At 42.4% G+C, this 20,474-nt stretch overlaps 1 protein-coding gene across 1 annotated transcript; it reads left to right on the top strand.

The window, feature by feature from the left end:
* Positions 1 to 4,002: 4,002 nt before the first annotated feature.
* pop5 (POP5 homolog, ribonuclease P/MRP subunit) lies at positions 4,003 to 19,071 on the top strand. Its single transcript, XM_084181283.1, has 5 exons — positions 4,003 to 4,069; positions 4,159 to 4,301; positions 9,103 to 9,252; positions 11,145 to 11,228; positions 18,623 to 19,071. Exons 1-5 carry the CDS (start codon positions 4,050 to 4,052, stop codon positions 18,709 to 18,711), a joined length of 486 nt encoding a protein of 161 aa, XP_084037409.1. The 5' UTR covers positions 4,003 to 4,049; the 3' UTR covers positions 18,712 to 19,071.
* Positions 19,072 to 20,474: the final 1,403 nt, after the last annotated feature.

Here is a 20,474-nt window from a genome sequence, read left to right as displayed (position 1 = left end):
TGTATTACCTCAACTTTTTATATAACTATATTCCATATCTATGGAAACTGAAAGATGTGATTATGAGGCTAAAGTACTATGGTCCTGACTCCACTCTTAACCTTTTTATTCCACAGATACAGTTTGTGGTCAAAAGATAACGTTCTGGAGCTTCAAGTGGATCTGCTGTTCCTATTCCAAGGTCTTCAGGAGGCAGCTGGTGGTGCCATAGGGGGGCCAAGCCTAGTTGACATGCGGAAAGTGGGGGAGCTTTCAAGTGGGGGTTCACGAGAAAGGCCAGGAGCTCCATGGTCTCTGCAGGATACCAATGCTGATCTGTGGGGGGAGGGGCTGGGCCCCCTGCTGACCAATGCAGAGTTGGGCCTTGCCCTGAACTGTGACATGGGGGGAGTGGAGGTATCTTGTGAGCAAAATGGAGTCCACCTATTACACTCTCCATTCATTGCTCTCTCCTACAGATAAAGATGACACAAACCAGGATTGTACACACTATCACATTTTACCTTGTGTTGCTCCATAACCCCATCTCCATGTTGTCTCTACTGTCCTTAAGTCTATGAAGTTGAATTTATTTTTCTGAGGGCAACAACTTTGATTATTGTTATGTGAAGGCAGTGGACGTGATGTGTTTTCTACCAATTTTTGGCTCAATAATCACATTTTTTATATATATTTTTTATGTTATACCCCAACATGTATGGGGTTCTGTGCACTTCAGCAAATGCTTGTATATATTAACTTATCTGTAAAGATGCAAATATTGTATATAATCACATATGTTTATTGGAAATGTGTTTGTTTTTCTTTTATTGAAACTCAATCTTATTAAATTTGCGAAACTATGGCTGATGTGTCTGTCTCTCTTTTTGCATTAAACAAAAGTTGTTCATAATAGGGTACAGTGCTACATTGTGACAACAATCTCATTATCTTGTATTTTATGTGTGTGCTTCTCTTGTTGTTTTCCCAGTTTTTTCACCTGCAGTTTTCAAGCAACAGGTGGGGGTGTTCTCTCTCAGCTGACAGTGTACTATTTACCAGAGAAAAAAATAATGACCTTCTCTTGCTAGGCACAAGTTTTGACAGTTGGTGTGAAAAAAGCAGTGGAAAAAGAACTCCACCTGGACTACTAAATCATGAGAAACCAACAGCTAGCAAAAACATATATGCTGAGTTGTTGACACTTAATTGGCCATGGGATGGCTAATAAGAAATTGCTATGAGTTATAAATGAGGGAAAAGGAAAAATAAGAAAAAACACGTCAACAACTTAAACTCAATTTCATAATACAGTCAAACGGGGAAACGTTGCATATAGAGGTAAAAATGTCAATAGTATTACAGTAGTAATATATTATGTTGGCAGAAGCCAAGCAAAAGGGTTCTGGACTGGTTTTGATTAGAAAGGATATTTGTATTTATTAAGGATCCCCATTAGCTGCTGCCAAGGCGGCCAGCATGTCAACACTTCTTACAAAAACAAGTAGTGATGAAGTCAATCTCTCCTCCACTTTGAGCCATGAACGATTGACATGCATATTATTAATGTTAGCTCTCCGTGTACATTTAAGGGCCAGCCGTGCTGCCCTGTTCTGAGCCAATTGTAATTTTCCGAGGTCCCTCTTTGTGGCACCTGACCACACGACTGAACAGTAGTCCAGGTGCGACAAAACTAGGTCCTGTAGGACCCGCCCTGTTGATATTGTTCGTTAAAAAGGCAGAGCAGCGCTTTATTGTGGACAGACTTCTCCCCATTTTAGCTACTGTTGTATCAACATGTTTTTACCATGACCGTTTACAATCCAGGGTTACTCCAAGCAGTTTAGTCACCTTAACTTGCTCAATTTCCACATTATTTATTACAAGATTTAGTTGAGGTTTAGGGTTTAGTGAATGATTTGTCCCAAATACAATGCTTTTACTTTTTAAAATATTTAGGACTAACTTGTTCCTTGCCACCCATTCTGAAACTAACTGCAGCTCTTTGTTAAGTGCTGCAGTGATTTCACTCGCTGTAAGTAGCTGACATGTATGGTGTTGAGTCGTCCGCATAGGGTACAGTTTTTGTCAGATTTGCCTTTTCGTAGCAGGTTAGGGAAACTTACACAGCAGTTTAGGATAATTAGGTTAAGGGTAGGACAAGAGTTAGGGTTAGCTAAAATGTAAAAATATATACACTGCTCAATAAAATAAAGGGAACACTTAAACAACACATCCTAGATCTGAATGAATGAAATAATCTTATTAAATACTTTTTTCTTTACATAGTTGAATGTGATGACAACAAAATCACACAAAAATTATCAATGGAAATCAAATGTATCAACCCATGGAGGTCTGGATTTGGAGTCACCCTCAAAATTAAAGTGGAAAACCACACTACAGGCTGATCCAACTTTGATGTAATGTCCTTAAAAGAAGTCAAAATGAGGCTCAGTAGTGTGTGTGGCCTCCACGTGCCTGTATAACCTCCCTACAACGCCTGGGCATGCTCCTGATGAGGTGGCGGATGGTCTCCTGAGGGATCTCCTCCCAGACCTGGACTAAAGCATCCGCCAACTCCTGGACAGTCTGTGGTGCAATGTGGCTTTGGTGGATGAAGCGAGACATGATGTCCCAGATGTGCTCAATTGGATTCAGGTCTGGAACGGGCGGGCCAGTCCATAGCATCAATGCCTTCGTCTTGCAGGAACTGCTGACACACTCCAGCCACATGAGGTCTAACATTGTCTTGCATTAGGAGGAACCCAGGGCCAACCGCACCAGCATATGGTCTCACAAGGGGTCTGAGGATCTCATCTCGGTACCTAATGGCAGTCAGGCTACCTCTGGCGAGCACATGGAGGAATGCCACCCCACACCATGACTGACCCACCGCCAAACCGGTCATGCTGGAGGATGTTGCAGACAGCAGAACGTTCTCCACGGCGTCTCCAGACTCTGTCACGTCTGTCACATGTGCTCAGTGTGAACCTGCTTTCATCTGTGAAGAGCACAGGGCGCCAGTGGCGAATTTGCCAATCTTGGTGTTCTCTGGCAAATGCCAAACATCCTGCACGTTGTTAGGCTGTAAGCACAACCCCCACCTGTGGACGTCGGGCCCTCATACCACCCTCATGGAGTCTGTTTCTGACCGTTTGAGCAGACACATGCTCATTTGTGGCCTGCTGGAGGTAATTTTGCAGGGCTCTGGCAGTGCTCCTCCTGCTCTTCCTTACACAAAGGCGGAGGTAGCGGTCCTGCTGCTGGGTTGTTGCCCTCCTACAGCCTCCTCCACGTCTCCTGATGTACTGGCCTGTCTCCTGGTAGCGCCTCCATGCTCTGGACACTACGCTGACAGACACAGCAAACCTTCTTGCCACAGCTCGCATTGATGTGCCATCCTGGATGAGCTGCACTACCTGAGCCACTTGTGTGGGTTGTAGACTCCGTCTCATGCTACCACTAGAGTGAAAGCACCGCCAGCATTCAAAAGTGACCAAAACATCAGCCAGGAAGCATAGGAACTGAGAAGTGGTCTGTGGTCACCACCTGCAGAACCACTTCTTTATTGGGGGTGTCTTGCTAATTGCCTATAATTTCCACCTGTTGTCTATTCCATTTGCACAACAGCATGTGACATTTATTGTCAATCAGTGTTGCTTCCTAAGTGGACAGTTTGATTTCACAGAAGTGTGATTGACTTGGAGTTACATTGTGTTGTTTAAGTGTTCCCTTTATTTTTTTGAGCAGTGTATATATATGTAAAAATGTATGCACACATGACTGTAAGTCGCTTTGGATAAAAGCGTCTGCTAAATGGCATATTATTATTATTATCATTATATATATGGACATAAACTGTATCCTTTCTAGCCAAGACCATCCGGACTCGAGCTCCTCTGAGCGTACATCTGCGCAGTAACGTTATTTTGGTAAACGATCGCGATTGGTTTATCATGATGTCAATCAATCTTGAGCCCCACCACCCGCGAGTTGTCATTCGTTTAATTACACAACACGGAAGTAGAAATATATTTGCATTGAGACATCGACATGTGTTGAGCGAAATGGTGCGACTGAAATCCAGGTAAAATATATCGTATTTACATGTTGATAATGTGTACAATTCTGAAGTTTTCTCAGTCTCGCCTACTGATCAAACGCTTTTATTCGCAGATATTTGCTGTGTGAAGTTTGCGTATCAGATCGAAGCAATCTGTTAATGCTAGATGACCGAGCCATCTACACTGCAGCCAAAGCAGCAGTGTCTAGAGCGCACGGTGACTATGGTGCTGCACTGTCCAGCCTCGGATTCTCAGGTATTGATAAAGGGAATTAGTCCAGCTTGTGTAGTTAGGCAATGTGATTGATCACTTAAGTTAACATTCATGATGCAATAGCATACACTTGAAAAGGGCTTGTAGCCAACAATGATAGACTAGGTTTACGATCACATTTCAGATTAGTTAGCTGACATTACATTAGTGATATTGTGGGAGCTGAACTTACAGCTGGTGGTGGGGGCTGCTGGTGGTACGGGCTGGTGGTGGTACGAACCACTGCCGTTGTGCCCTTGAAGAAAGCACTTATCCCAGAGCACCAAGTCTGGAACCTGAACAGCCTTGACACCCAAGCCATAACTGCTAAATGGCTAATAAAATCGCTACCCGGGATACCTGCATTGACCCTTTTTTGCACCGACTATGCACACACTGGACCCTACCCACATACTCTTACGCTGATACCCAAGCACACACACATACTACAGATGCCCACACAATACACATGCATACTGATGCCACACTCACCACATGCGTTGCTGCTACTGTCGATCAATCCTGTTGCCTGTTACCCCCACCTACAGTGCATTCCAAAAGTATACAGACCCTTTCACTTCTTGTTATGTTACAGCCTTATTCTAAAATGGATTAAATAGTTTTCCCCCTCGATCTACACAATACCCCATAATGACAAAGCAAAAAACTGGTTTAGAAATGTTTGCAAATCTATACAAAGTAAAAAACTTTCACATAAGTATTCAGACCCTTTACTCAGTACTTTGTTGAAGCACCTTTGACAGCGGTTACAGCCTCGCATCTTCTTGGGTATGACGCTACAAACTTGGCACACCTGTATTTGGGGAGTTTCTCCCATTCTTCTCTGCAGATCCTCTCAAGCTCTGTCAGGTTGGATGGGGAGCGTCGCTGCACAGCTATTTTGAGGTCTTGCCAGAGATGTTAGATCGGGTTCAAGTTCGGGCTCTGGCTGGGCCACTTAAGGACATTCAGAGACTTGTCCTGAATCCACTCCTGCGTTGTCTTGGCTGTGTGCTTAGGGTTGTTGTCCTGTTGGATGGTGAACCTTCACCCCAGTCTGAGGTCCTGAGCTCTCTGGAGCAGGTTTTCATCAAGGATCTCTGTACTTTGCTCCGTTCATCTTTCCCTCGATCTTGACTAGTCTCCCAGTCCCTGCCGCTGGAAAACATCCCCACAGCATGATGCTGCCACCACCATGCTTCACTGTAGGGATGGTGCCAGGTTTCCTCCAGACGTGACACTTGGCATTCAGGCCAAAGAGTTCAATTTTGGTTTCATCAGACCAGAGAATCTTGTTTCTGATGGTCTGAGAGTCCTTTAGGTGCCTTTTGGCAAACTCCAAGCGGGCTGTCGTGCCTTTTACTGAGGAGTGGCTTCCGTCTGGCCACTCTACCATAAAGGCCTGATTGGTGGAGTGCTGCAGAGATGGTTGACCTTCTGGAAGGTTCTCCCATCTCCACAGAGGAACTCTGGAGCTCTGTCAGTGACCATCAGGTTCTTGGTCACCTCCCTGACTAAGGCCGTTCTCCCCCTATTGCTCAGTTTGGCTGGGCAGCCAGCTCTATGAAGAGTCTTGGTGGTTCCAAACTTTTCCATTTAAGAATGATGGAGGCCACTGTGTTCTTGGGGACCTTCAATGCTGCAGACAATTTTTGGTACCCTTCCCCAGATGTGTGCCTCGACACAATCCTGTCTCTGCGCTCTACGGACAATTCCTCAACTGTGGGACCTTATATAGACAGGTGTGAGCCTTCCCAAATCATGTCCAATCAATTGAATTTACCACAGGTGGACTCTAATCAAGTTGTAGAAACATCTCAAGGATGATCAATGGAAACGGGATGCACCTGAGCTCAATTTCGAGTCTCATAGCAAAGGGTCTGAATACTTATGTAAATAAGGTATTTCTGTTTTTAATTTTTAATAAGTTAGCAAAAATGTCTAAACCTGTATTTGCTTTGTCATTATGGGGTATTGTGTGTAGATAGACATTTTATTTATTTAATCAATTTTAGAATAAGGCTGTAACATAACAAATGTGGAGAAAGGGAAGGGGTCTGAATACCTTTTTGAATACACTGTATATGTACACTGAACAAAAATGGAACCGCAACATGTAAAGTGTTGGTCCCATGTTTCATGAGCTGAAATAAAAGATCCCAGAAATGTTCCATACGCACAAAAAGTGTATTTCTCTCAAATTGTTTGCACAAATTTGTTTACATCTGTTAGTGAGCATTTATATTTTACCAAGATAATCCATCCACCTGACAGGTGTGGCATATCAAGAAGCTGATTAAACAGCATGATCATTACACAGGTGCATCTTGTGCTGGGGAGCTTAAAAGGCCACTCTCTAAAATGTGCAGTTTTGTCACATAACACAATGCCACAGATGTCTCAAGTTTTTAGGGAGCGTGCAATTGGCATGCTGATTGCAGGAATGTCCACCAAAGCTGTTGCCAGAGAATTTAATGTTCATTTCTCTACCATAAGCCGCCTCCAATGTCATTTTAGAGAATTTGGCAGTACGTCCAACCGGCCTCACAACCGCAGACCACATGTATGGTGTCATGTGGGCGAGCAGTTTACTGATGTCAACGTTGTGAACAGAGTGCCCCATTAAAAAAAATATATATATGTTTTTTTTTTAAAAATTTTTTAATCAATGGTAATTTGAATGCACAAAAATACTGTGACGAGATCGTGAGGCCCATTTTTTTAAGGTATCTGTCACCAACAGATGCATATCTGTACTCTGTCATGTGAAATCCATAGATTAGGGCCTAATGAATTTATTTCAATTGACTGATTTCCTCATATGAATTGTAACTCAGTAAAATCAATTAAATTGTTGCATGTTGCATTTATAGCTACCCCGATTATCTTACTTATTATCGTACTGATATTCCCTGTATACAGTGGGGAGAACAAGTATTTGATACACTGCCGATTTTGCAGGTTTTCCTACTTACAAAGCATGTAGAGGTCTGTATTTTTTAAATCATAGATACACTTCAACTGTGAGAGACGGAATCTAAAACAAAAATCCAGAAAATCACGTTGTATAATTTTTAAGTAATTAATTTGCATGACATAAGTATTTGATCACCTACCAACCAGTAAGAATTCCGGCTCTCACAGACCTGTTAGTTTTTCTTTAAGAAGCCCTCCTGTTCTCCACTCATTACCTGTATTAACTGCACCTGTTTGAACTCGTTACCTGTATAAAAGACACCTGTCCACACACTCAATCAAACAGACTCCAACCTCTCCACAATGGCCAAGACCAGAGAGCTGTGTAAGGACATCAGGGATAAAATTGTAGACCTGCACAAGGCTGGGATGGGCTACAGGACAATAGGCAAGCAGCTTGGTGAGAAGGCAACAACTGTTGGCGCAATTATTAGAAAATGGAAGAAGTTCAAGATGACGGTCAATCACCCTCGGTCTTGGGCTCCATGCAAGATCTCACCTCGTGGGGCATCAATGATCATGAGGAAGGTGAGGGATCAGCCCAGAACTACACGGCAGGACCTGGTCAATGACCTGAAGAGAGCTGGGACCACAGTCTCAAAGAAAACCATTAGTAACACACTACGCCGTCATGGATTAAAATCCTACAGCGCACGCAAGGTCCCCCTGCTCAAGCCAGCGCATGTCCAGGCCCGTCTGAAGTTTACCAATGACCATCTGGGTGATCCAGAGGAGGAATGGGAGAAGGTCATGTGGTCTGATGAGACAGAAAGAGCTTTTTGGTCTAAACTCCACTCGCCGTGTTTGGAGGAAGAAGAAGGATGAGTACAACCCCAAGAACACCATCCCAACCGTGAAGCATGGAGGTGGAAACATCATTCTTTGGGGATGCTTTTCTGCAAAGGGGACAGGACGACTGCACCGTATTGAGGGGAGGAAGGATGGGGCCATGTATCGCGAGATCTTGGCCAACAACCTCCTTCCCTCAGTAAGAGCATTGAAGATGGGTCGTGGTTGGGTCTTCCAGCATGACAACGACCCGAAACACACAGCCAGGGCAACTAAGGAGTGGCTCCGTAAGAAGCATCTCAAGGTCCTGGAGTGGCCTAGCCAGTCTTCAGACCTGAACCCAATAGAAAATCTTTGGAGGGAGTTGAAAGTCCGTATTGCCCAGCGACAGCCCCAAAACCTGAAGGATCTGGAGAAGGTCTGTATGGAGGAGTGGGCCAAAATCCCTGCTGCAGTGTGTGCAAACCTGGTCAAGACCTACAGGAAACGTATGATCTCTGTAATTGCAAACAAAGGTTTCTATACCAAATATTAAGTTCTGCTTTTCTGATGTATCAAATACTTATGTCATGCAATAAAATGCAAATTAATTACTTAAAAATCATACAATGTGATTTTCTGGATTTTTGTTGTTTTTGATTCCGTCTCTCACAGTTGAAGTGTACCTATGATAAAAATTACAGACCTCTACATGCTTTGTAAGTAGGAAAACCTGCAAAATCGGCAGTGTATCAAATACTTGTTCTCCCCATTGTATAGGCTAGCCATGTTATTGTTATTCACATTTATTCCTCGTGTCACTATTTCAATATTTTATTTCATCTTTAACTGCATTGTTGCGAAAGGACCTGTAAGTAAGAATTTCACTGTTGGTCTACACCTGTTGTTTACGAACCACGTGACGAATACAATTTAATTTGATTTAACCCAAAATTGCTTTCCATCCAGGGTGGGCCTATGTCTCTTAAATTGTCTGGGGGTAAAAAAGGCAGAGGATAATTCTATTCATAAAAGTAATTTAAAAAACTATATTTTTCAGTGAAATATCTAAATGCCCACACTGGAATTGTGTTCCTGCGCTGTCGGAAGAGCCACTACAGACTCATCTGGTCTGCATTGCCATTCGTCACCAGTCTAGAGAACCGAGGGCAAAGAGTGCCATGTTTTCTGAACTGTTTGCATGTGGGAGGTAAGAAAGACCAACTCCCCTTTGCATGAGTTGTATTTATTTGCACACAAAAAAAGACAGGTGAAAGACAAAACAGTGCAAATAAAAACAACTTGGAAACCTAGGAGGGCTTATATGAAAATGACCACACAAAAATGTATAACACAACTACAGTTGAAGTTGGAAGTTTACATACACCTTAGCCAAATACATTTAAACTCCTGACATTTAATCCTAGTAAAAATTCCCTGTCTTAGGTCACTTAGGATCACCACTTTATTTTAAGAATGTGAAATGTCAGAATAATAGAGAGAATGATTTTATTTTGGCTTTTATTTCTTTCATCACATTCCCAGTGGGTCAGAAGTTTACATACTCAATTAGTATTTGGTAGCATTGCCTTTATATTGTTTAACTTGGGTCAAACATTTCGGGTAGCCTTCCACAAGCTTCCCACAATAAGTTGGGTGAATTGGCCCATTCCCCCTGACAGAGCTGGTGTAACTGAGTCAGGTTTGAAGGCCTCTTTGCTCGCACACACTTTTTCAGTTCTGCCCACAAATGTTCTATAGGATTGAGGTCAGGGCTTTGTGATGGCCACTCCAATACCTTGACGTTGTTGTCCTTAAGCCATTTTGCCACAACTTTGGAAGTATGCTTGGGGTCATTGTCCATTTTGAAGACCCATTTGCGACCAAGCTTTAACTTCCTGACTGATGTCTTGATGTTGCTTCAATATATCCACATAATTTTCCTTCCTCATGATGCCTTATATTTTGTGAAGTGCACCAGGCCCTCCTGCAGCAAAGCACCCCCACAGCATGATGCTGCCACCCTCGTGCTTCACGGTTGGGATGATGTTCTTCGGGTTGCAAGCAACCCCCTTTTCCCTCCAAACATAACGATGGTCTTTATGGCCAAACAGTTCTATTTTTGTTTCATCAGACCAGAGGACATTTCTCCAAAAAGTACGATATTTTTCCCCATGTGCAGTTGTAAACCGTAGTCTGGCTTTTTTATGGCGGTTTTGGAGCAGTGGCTTCTTCCTTGCTGAGCGGCCTTTCAGGTTATGTCGATATAGGACTTGTTTTACTGTGGATATAGATACTTTTGTACCTGTTTCCTCCAGCATCTTCACAAGGTCCTTTGCTGTTGTTCTGGGATTGATTTGCACTTTTCGCACCAAAGTACGTTCATCTCTAGGAGACAGAACGCGTCTCCTTCCTGAGCGGTATGACGGCTGCGTGGTCCCATGGTGTTTATACTTGCGTACTATTGTTTGTACTGATGAACATGGTACCATCAGGCGTTTGGAAATTGTTTCCAAGGATGAACTAGACTTGTTGGGGTCTACCATTTCTTTTCCTGAGGTCTTGGCTGATTTATTTTGATTTTCCCATGATGTCAAGCAAAGAGGCACTGAGTTTGAAGGTAGGCCTTGAAATACATCCACAGGTACACCTCCAATTGACTCAAATGATGTCAATTAGCCTATCAGAAGCTTCTAAAGCCATGACATCATTTTCTGGAACTTTCCAAGCTGTTTAATGGCACCGTCAACTTAGTGTATGTAAACTTCTGACCCACTGGAATTGTGATACAGTGAATTATAAGTGAAATAGTCTGTAAACAATTGTTGGAAAAATTACTTGTGTCATGCACAAAGTAGATGTCCTAACCGACTTGCCAAAACTATAGTTTGTTAACAAGACATTTGTGGAGTGGTTGAAAAACGAGTTTATATGACTCCAGCCTAAGTGTATGTAAACTTCCGACTTCAACTGTATATATGTGCAAAACAGTATATTCCAGCTCTAGTGCCGTCATCAACATAACAAAAACATATATTTGGCCCTGAGCACAGAGGCTAACTAACTGCAAATACAATGTCTACTTATTTTTATTTTATGCAGGAACGATCCGGACATGTCAGAAGTTTCTGGTCCGATATAATACTCAGCAGCTGCACCGGATGCTCCCCCTCTGTCAGAGTGAAGGTATGCGATGGTCTGCTTTATTTTTGTACATCACAGTTCCTTACCCATGCACGGTTTTCTCATTGCAGACAATATGCCTAGTAATTGAATAGGCTACAACCAGGTTACAGAGAAGCTATAATTAGGTGGGACTTGCGAAGCAAAAGTCCCGACTTTAAATCTTTGTCTTATTATTATTATTCTGCACGCTACTGCTCTTACACTAAGTTAGAAACGCCATTCAAACTTTAAAATGTGCAGACAGGTCTTGAATAGTGTGCTTGCATAATTTAAAAAAAATCATTTTATACTTTTTAAACTTAATTTTGTTTTTCTTTTTGTCCATCTTCATTCACTTGAATGGTACTTTTTTCAACATTCTGAAGCTCCTCATTGTGACATCATCACTTCCAACATTCACTGTAAACAATGTAACTTTTGACACATCACAAAATGTATGTATTTTAATGTTTTGAAGTTCTACACCATTTTAAATCAGGATAACCTATTATTTCTAATGACGTAAATTTGGGCAGCATACAATGCTGTTACCAATTGCTGGTAGTTAAAATGTCAACAACAACAAAAATTACTCATGGAACTCTGAGGCCGTCCCATTGTTTCCTTTAGGGGAAATATAGGTATGTCTGTTTATTTCACAAAATATCTCGCAATGTGTATATTTTTATTTTTTTCAAGTCAGACACATTACATTTACATTTTAGTCATTTAGCAGACGCTCTTATCCAGAGCGACTTACAGGAGCAATTAGGGTTAAGTGCCTTGCTCAAGGGCACATTTACGTCATTTAGCAGACGCTCTTATCCAGACGACTCACAAATTGGTGCATTCACCCTATAGCCAGTGGGAAAACCACTTTACAGTTTTTGGGGGGGGTAGAAGGATTACTTTATCCTATCCCAGGTAATCCTTAAAGAGGTGGGGTTTCAAATGTCTCCGGAAGGTGGTGAGTGACTCCGCTGTCCTGGCGTCGTGAGGGAGCTTGTTCCACCATTGGGGTGCCAGACACCATTTTAATCAGGATAATCTCCTCTTTCTAATTATGTAAGGCTGGGCAGCGTACTCCGTTGTCATCGATCGCTAGACCAGAAATTGAAGTTGCCATCTATTTCCTACTTCCTCGTTATGCAGACATAAGCACGATTGGCACCGTCGAGGTGCTGATGTTTACTTTCTACACGAGTTGTTATTTTTCAGTTTCGTCCTAAAAACAGATTGTAGTGGTAAAATGAAAAGGTATACATTTTTTGCTGCCATTTATGGAAAATTTAATTATAAGGATCATTCCAGTCAAAACAGGCTCACCGAAGGTTAGTTTCAATTAATTTGCTATGGCCTCGCGCTAGTGTTCCAGCTCAACCAACGTTCTTTGGCCGTTTTTCAGCCTTTGGGTGAATTTTGACTCGTTCTATAGACAAGTTTACGCGCTGTATCCCGGGTGGCGCCATAACTCTACACAAATGCATTTCATTTCCGCCGGAAGTTGTTGGCACAACGTCTGCCGGTGCAAACACAGCGATGTCGACGCTAGCTTGGGAACACGGTTCTACTACTATGCCGCAACCCGTCAAGGAGCGGAGGGGGAGGAACTTGCAAGGGACTATTTGGAAACTCTGGGCAACAGCATTGAAACCAAAGGCTTAGTGGTGTGCGAAAAGGAACCGTGGCTTGCAGCATCTCCCGATGGAGTGATAAACAACGACATTCTGTTGGAGATCAAATCACCTGTGATGGGAAACAAGTCACTTGCAGAATTTTTGGCAACAAAGAACTGCGAAATCACAACTGTGGCAAACGGAGATAGGGTAGATTACCATATTGCCTGCAATGGTCCAAAAGGCTACTACATGCAGGTACAAATTGGGATGCACTGCACAGGGCTTCAGCACTCCAAGTTGGTGATCTGGAACAAAACTGAGCACCTAGAAATTGAAGTACCCTACGACCAAGGCTTTGTCCAGGGGCATATCATAAGGCTGCGCACATTCTACTTTGCCCACATGCTCCCGAAAATTGTTGATGATTTTGTTGAGGGAAGGTTACAGTTCTGCAGTAAATATCTCAGCATTTTAAAACCAAAATAAACTGCCTTATTTAGGTAATGCCCACAGGAGCCAACAGATGTCCATTGTTTACATGATCTCTTTATGCTGTGCAATATATCAGTGTGCCTACTGTTTGAGTGAAAATAAAGTTTGATGTAATTTCAATCCTTAGAGTGCTACAATTTATTTTAACACAGTTCATAATTCATAGTAAGCTCATACTGTACATACAGTGGGGAAAAAAAGTATTTAGTCAGCCACCAATTGTGCAAGTTCTCCCACTTAAAAAGATGAGAGAGGCCTGTCATTTTCATCATAGGTACACGTCAACTATGACAGACAAAATGAGGGAAAAAAATCCAGAAAATCACATTGTAGGATTTTTAATGAATTTATTTGCAAATTATGGTGGAAAATAAGTATTTGGTCAATAACAAAAGTTTCTCAATACTTTGTTATATACCCTTTGTTGGCAATGACACAGGTCAAACGTTTTCTGTAAGTCTTCACAAGGTTTTCACACACTGTTGCTGGTATTTTGGCCCATTCCTCCATGCAGATCTCCTCTAGAGCACTGATGTTTTGGGGCTGTCGCTGGGCAACACGGACTTTCAACTCCCTCCAAAGATTTTCTATGGGGTTGAGATCTGGAGACTGGCTAGGCCACTCCAGGACCTTGAAATGCTTCTTACGAAGCCACTCCTTCGTTGCCCGGGCGGTGTGTTTGGGATCATTGTCATGCTGAAAGACCCAGCCACGTTTCATCTTCAATGCCCTTGCTGATGGAAGGAGGTTTTCACTCAAAATCTCACGATACATGGCCCCATTCATTCTTTCCTTTACACGGATCAGTCGTCCTGGTCCCTTTGCAGAAAAACAGCCCCAAAGCATGATGTTTCCACCCCCATGCTTCACAGTAGGTATGGTGTTCTTTGGATGCAACTCAGCATTCTTTGTCCTCCAAACACGACGAGTTGAGTTTTTACCAAAAAGTTCTATTTTGGTTTCATCTGACCATATGACATTCTCCCAACCCTCTTCTGGATCATCCAAATGCACTCTAGCAAACTTCAGACGGGCCTGGACATGTACTGGCTTAAGCAGGGGGACACGTCTCGCACTGCAGGATTTGAGTCCCTGGCGGCGTAGTGTGTTACTGATGGTAGGCTTTGTTACTTTGGTCCCAGCTCTCTGCAGGTCATTCACTAGGTCCCCCCGTGTGGTTCTGGGATATTTGCTCACCGTTCTTGTGATCATTTTGACCCCACGGGGTGAGATTTTGCGTGGAGCCCCAGATCGAGGGAGATTATCAGTGGTCTTGTATGTCTTCCATTTCCTAATAATTGCTCCCACAGTTGATTTCTTCAAACCAAGCTGCTTACCTATTGCAGATTCAGTCTTCCCAGTCTGGTGCAGGTCTACAATTTTGTTTCTGGTGTCCTTTGACAGCTCTTTGGTCTTGGCCATAGTGGAGTTTGGAGTGTGACTGTTTGAGGTTGTGGACAGGTGTCTTTTATACTGATAACAAGTTCAAACAGGTGCCATTAATACAGGTAACGAGTGGAGGACAGAGCAGCCTCTTAAAGATGCAGTTACAGGTCTGTGAGAGCCAGAAATCTTGCTTGTTTGTAGGTGACCAAATACTTATTTTCCACCATAATTTGCAAATACATTTATTAAAAATCCTACAATGTGATTTTCTGGATATTTTTTTCTCATTTTGTCTGTCATAGTTGACGTGTACCTATGATGAAAATTACAGGCCTCTCTCATCTTTTTAAGTGGGAGAACTTGCACAATTGGTGGCTGACTAAATACTTTTTTTCCCCACTGTAAATAACACTGGATTAATTAATTGTTTTGAGGAAACTAAACAAATGGCTTCAACAAGAAAGATTGCGTGTTTAATCTTAACAGGTATTAAAAAGTAAAATACAAAAGCAGCCCAGACAATTACATCACTATGAAAATATTCATATATAATATTAAAAAATACAATGCACGCAGTATTTGTTGTGTTTATCTGTATTTAATGAACAACGTGGCTGGGTGTTGGTAGACAGGGACACAGGGCAAGATTCTAAACCTCACTGATCAGTGGACTCTTCAGGTTAACTAGGCCAGCACAGATGGTTAAGATGTTGTCCAGTTTCGGTGCCATGCTGATGGGAACATTCTGGGATAAAATCTTAAACACCTTCAGTCTCTGGATTGCTCTTTCCACATGTATGCGGACATTGGCTACTCGCCTGGTGCGTGTCGTCTCCTCATTGGTCAACTGATTGCGCCTGTAGGTGAAAGCAGGGATGTTCAAACTGACCCTTCTCTCATCAAGCAAGTCTCGAATGGTGAACCCACGGTCCGCCATGACCTCATCACCAGCCCTCAGATAGTCTAGGAACCCACTGTCCATGGTGATAAACTTATCGCTGCTTCTGCCAGCATAGGCATCAGATATAAACATGATTAGCCCATTAGGGGCCACAGCGACGAGATATTTCACAGTGTTGCGTGATTTATACTGGCTGAAAGTGTCACTCCTTGAGTCGTGGTTTGTGGCTCTCTGCATGGCACTTTCGGCACAGTCAATGATGCAGGTGGTTCGAGGGTAGTTCCTCTGAAACGACAAGGGCATGGTGGCACGAATGGTCTCTCTTGGAAGCCAGGGGATCAGGACTTTGAACTGTTCACCCATCACATCAATCCAGTGACTAATCACAATGCTTGCCATGGATGTAGACACATTGAAGCAGTGAGCAATATCTCCTAATATTAGGTTTAGTTTTAGTTTCATCAACGTCATAAGTATTTGGTCAACAACAGGAAGGGTAATTGATGGCTTACTGAAAGGCAACAACACCGTCACCAGGGTGAAGAATTGAACCATAAGCACTCCTGTATACAGCCGGGACCTAGCATCATCAATGACCGTGGTGCTGGTCACAGTAGGACCCATTTCTGCCTCGCACTGTGTGGCCTTGTCTACTTTAACAGACTGTGTTGTTGAACAGTAAATGTGATCAATATGTGACGGATCCTCCCATTGGGTCTGGGCATCTCGAAATTTTGGTGTAGCAGGCTCGGCCTCACAGACAGGCTGACAGGTTTCTGGAGCATCTAAAAAGGGAAAGAGAAAACATGGATGGAGCAAAATTAATGCAGGCATAGAGTCCTCTCACTACAAACATCACAATGGAAAAATGTGTACTACAACATTGCACTCACACGCACACAATCATCACAACAGCCTGCCACCTTGCATTGTATTTATGATGTAGACTAAGGCACACGCAGGCAGGCACACACACACACACACACACACACACACAATTAATGATGTAGCTATCGTGGGCATTGTTTGTCCCATCTCCAAAACAATCAACTGCCTTAGCAAAATACCGGTAGCAATGTTAATGTATGACAACTTCTTCATAATTAACAGTATTGTCAGCTTCATAGCTAAAGTTGCTGAACTTACCCTCGGATTCAAGTCTGCGTTTCTTTATCTGGGGGGAGGCAGTGGTCCGCTGGGTGAGTTGACGCCTCTTTGGCTGGGGAGGGTGATTGTATCCCAACCACAACTCTGGGAAAGGATTATCCTTGGTAGGTTTTTGGTCAACAAAGTGATAGGAACAAACAAACGTTGAGGGGTGGTTTCTTTAGATTCAATGCCTTCAGCCAGGTCCTTGATTCTGAGTCGGTATCAGGCTTGCGAAAAAATGTAAACAATGGAGCGCATGGACATTGCCTCTTCGTAGCTGGTTTGTGGTCGTAGCACTCTCTATCTAACGACTCGTTCAGGTGCTTTCTCGAGTTTTTGCAACCAACTACCGCACACGTCGTTCCCGAACCACTTTTCTTCATGTTGTAATTGTAATTTTTATATCCTCTTTGTCACTGCGATATCAGTGCTTTGTCGGCACAACGGAGCTAGCTAGCAAAACAAAACCCAGCCCGGCAGAACGGAAGTGGATTGCATCGACGGGAGGAGTTCAGGAAGTAGAGCGGAAACGGCTCAAAAACGTGTCTATTGTCCAGCCTAACATCAGCTACTTTGACCACTTTGCGATCAAAATTTGACAAAAAGTTAGAGCACATGAAATCTTCCTCTACTTCTCTACTATTCAAATCTGGCGTTTGAATAAAATATATATTAAACCAATAAAAAGTTGCAGGTGTTTGTAGGAGTTTAGATTGATGAAAAAACAAGCTAGCTAACATCTCTCTTATGTCTCATCATTGAGCTGTTGCTGTGGATACTCACACAAATTTAAGAGTAAAAGGTTACAGCTGTTTGTCAGTTTAGTGATGAAAAGCAGCTAGCTAATGTGAGCTAACAGCTCTTCCATATTGAGTCATTGAGCAGCCCAAACGGTGCTGTTGTTATGGATACCAATGCATTTCAATGGCAAAAAAGGGCCATCTCCTCTTTCACCGCTTAAGCTATTAACTCCAAACCCACTCTTGAGATGTTTAGACTGACCCTACTTGGATTGCTTGTCGAAAGATTTTTGATACTATATATAATTTAACTAACCATTTTAAAATGGGCATACATTTAACATAGGTTTGAATGAGAACCAAAGAAATACAGAGGTAGACATTCAAAATGGTCCTGCTCCTTGGCCAATTAGACCAAGTTTAAAACATTCAGGCTATCAACTTCTTTAACACTTTTATAAACTAGAACTAAATACATCTGCATACATGGGAATAAAATAACTCCCCAACAGTAATTATTGAACCGTTCAAGCTAGGGACACCAAACCACCTTTCAAATGTTCAGGCTATTCTAACTTCAAATTCTCAAACTTGTATCAACTATAACTACATCCATTTGCATAAAGTAACTAACCAATAGTAACTCCTGAACCGTTCAAGCTTGACACCAAACCAACTTTCACATGCTCAGGCAATCCTAACTTGAAATTATTTAAAAGTTTATTGATCACTGTATAAATTAGCACACATTAGCATAATATAACTCACCAACAGTAACTCTTGAACCGTTCAAGCTAAATACAGCAAACCAGCTTTCATATGTTCAGGCTATCCTAACGTTTCATCTACCTACTTTTTCAACTATAACCAGTCACCATCATTACTACTGCAGACACTACCACTACTATAACATTTTTCAAAACCATACATACTTTAAAACTACTTTTGCTTTAAATAGTAAACACTTTTTAAACTTCTACCACAAAAATACTTTTAAAGAGGTAAAGCAAGTCACACCAATTGTACTTCATGTACAATTAACATCTAGTTTGTATTCAAGTTTCAAACCATTGAACTGAGAATTGAACTAACTGTACTGTGGCTGTTTGTTTGTCTTTCCTTGTGCAGCAGAGAGATCAGAGATCCGCAAGTCAGTACTGAGCTGCACCCTGAAGAAAGAGGCAGATGATGGTGATGACGATGAGGAGGATGAGTGACCCCAACCTCATTCTGACGCTCTTGCTACTTGCAGTGAATCTAATCTCTGGGAAGCCACTGTTAATCCCAATACTTCTAGTTCTGTTACTGGGCTGATGGATTTTATGATAGAATAGAGCCCTCAAACTCAACTCTGGACCTCGAAGCCAGTTCCACGTTTTTCATTGTTCCCCTCTAATTAGGGACGGATTTAGGTGAGTGCAATTAATGATCAGGTAGAACAGAAAACCAGCAGGCTCCGGACCTCGCAGGGTAAGAGTTTAATACCCCTGGAATAGAGCCTGGTGCTTCAATGCAGCTGTTGGCGTGTGAATGCAGATCAGCTGTGAGCTAATTAAAACAAAGCAAATAAAACATGGGACAGATGGTGTGTACATAAATAGTTTTTATTTCTGCTATGTGTGTAATTAATACACGTTACTTAATGCTCTGTTGTATATACATTTTTTGAAAGCAAAATAATTAAATCTCTTCTAGCAAGCAAACCATTAGCCCTTATTAATGACTCCAATTCCATTGCATTACATTGAGCCATTGGACGTCCCCTTTAGCCTTGTGGAAAATGCAGTGACGCTCTGATGCTGGCCAAATGCTCTGTCTAAACGCAAATACACGCGATAGTTTCCGAAACATTTGGAGCGTAACTTTAATATACTGAACAAAAATATAAACGCAACAATTTCAACAATTTTACTGAGTTACAGTTCATATAAGGAAATCAGTCAAGTGAAATAAATTCATTAGGCCCTAATCTATGGATTTCATATGACTGGGCAGGGGTGCAGCCTATGCCCTCCCAGGCCCACCCACTTGGGAGCCAGGCCCAGCTAATCATAATGAGTTTTTCCCCACAAAAGGGCTTTATTACAGACAGAAATACTCCTCAGTTTCATCAGCTCTCCGGGTGGCTGGTCTCAGACGATCCCGCAGGTGAAGAAGCCTGATGTGGAGGTCCTGGGCTGGCGTGGTTACACATGGTCTGCGGTTGTGAGGCCGGTAGGACGTACTGCCAAATTCTCTAAAACAACGTTGGAGGCGGCTTATGGTAGAGAATTGAACATTTAAATTATCTGGCTGCAGCTCTAGTGGACATTCCTGCAGTCAGTATACCAATTGCACGCTCCCTCAACTTTAGACATCTGTGGCATTGTAACAAAACTGCACATTTTTAAGTGGCCTTTTATTGTCCCCAGCATGAGGTGCACCTGTGTAATGATCCTGCTGTTTAATCAGCTTCTTGATATGCCACACCTGTCAGGTGGATGGATTATTTTGGCACAGGAGAAATGCACACTAACAGGGATGTAAACAAATGTGAGAGAAATAAATTTCTGTGCATATGGATGTAGCTCAGTTGGTAGAGCATGGCGTTTGCAACGCCAGGGTTGTGGGTTCGATAAAATAATGTATGTGCTAACTGTAAGTCGCTCTAAAGTCGCTCTGGATAAGAGCGTCTGCTAAATGACTAAAATGTAAATGTATATGGAACATTTCTGTGATCTGTTATTTCAGCTCATGAAAAATGGGACCAACAGTTTACATATTGCGTTTATATTTTTGTTCAGTATGTAAGCAATAAATAATTGTTGAATTACAAAATATATACTTAACGTTTTAGGAAAGTTGCACCCAGCTGTATTTCCAAGAACACCGACACTAACTCCCCTCCAATTTCTGCTTCAAACGTCTCCAGTGGAGCATAACTGGGGAGGAAATTCTGTACCTCAGCAGGGGGCTGTGTTTTTGTCGCTTATGCCTGGAG

This window comes from Coregonus lavaretus (genome assembly GCF_964263955.1).
Source record: "Coregonus lavaretus genome assembly, chromosome: 17".
Classification (NCBI taxonomy): Eukaryota; Metazoa; Chordata; class Actinopteri; order Salmoniformes; family Salmonidae; genus Coregonus; species Coregonus lavaretus.
This window is presented reverse-complemented; position numbering and strand designations above follow the sequence as displayed.

Excerpts from the sequence above, each read along its gene's own strand:
- pop5 (XM_084181283.1), top strand. The coding sequence starts at position 4,050 with ATGGTGCGACTGAAATCCAG. Across the intron at positions 4,302-9,102 it reads GTCCAGCCTCGGATTCTCAG|TGAAATATCTAAATGCCCAC; the intron begins GTATTGATAAAG and ends TATATTTTTCAG. Across the intron at positions 9,253-11,144 it reads GAACTGTTTGCATGTGGGAG|GAACGATCCGGACATGTCAG; the intron begins GTAAGAAAGACC and ends TATTTTATGCAG.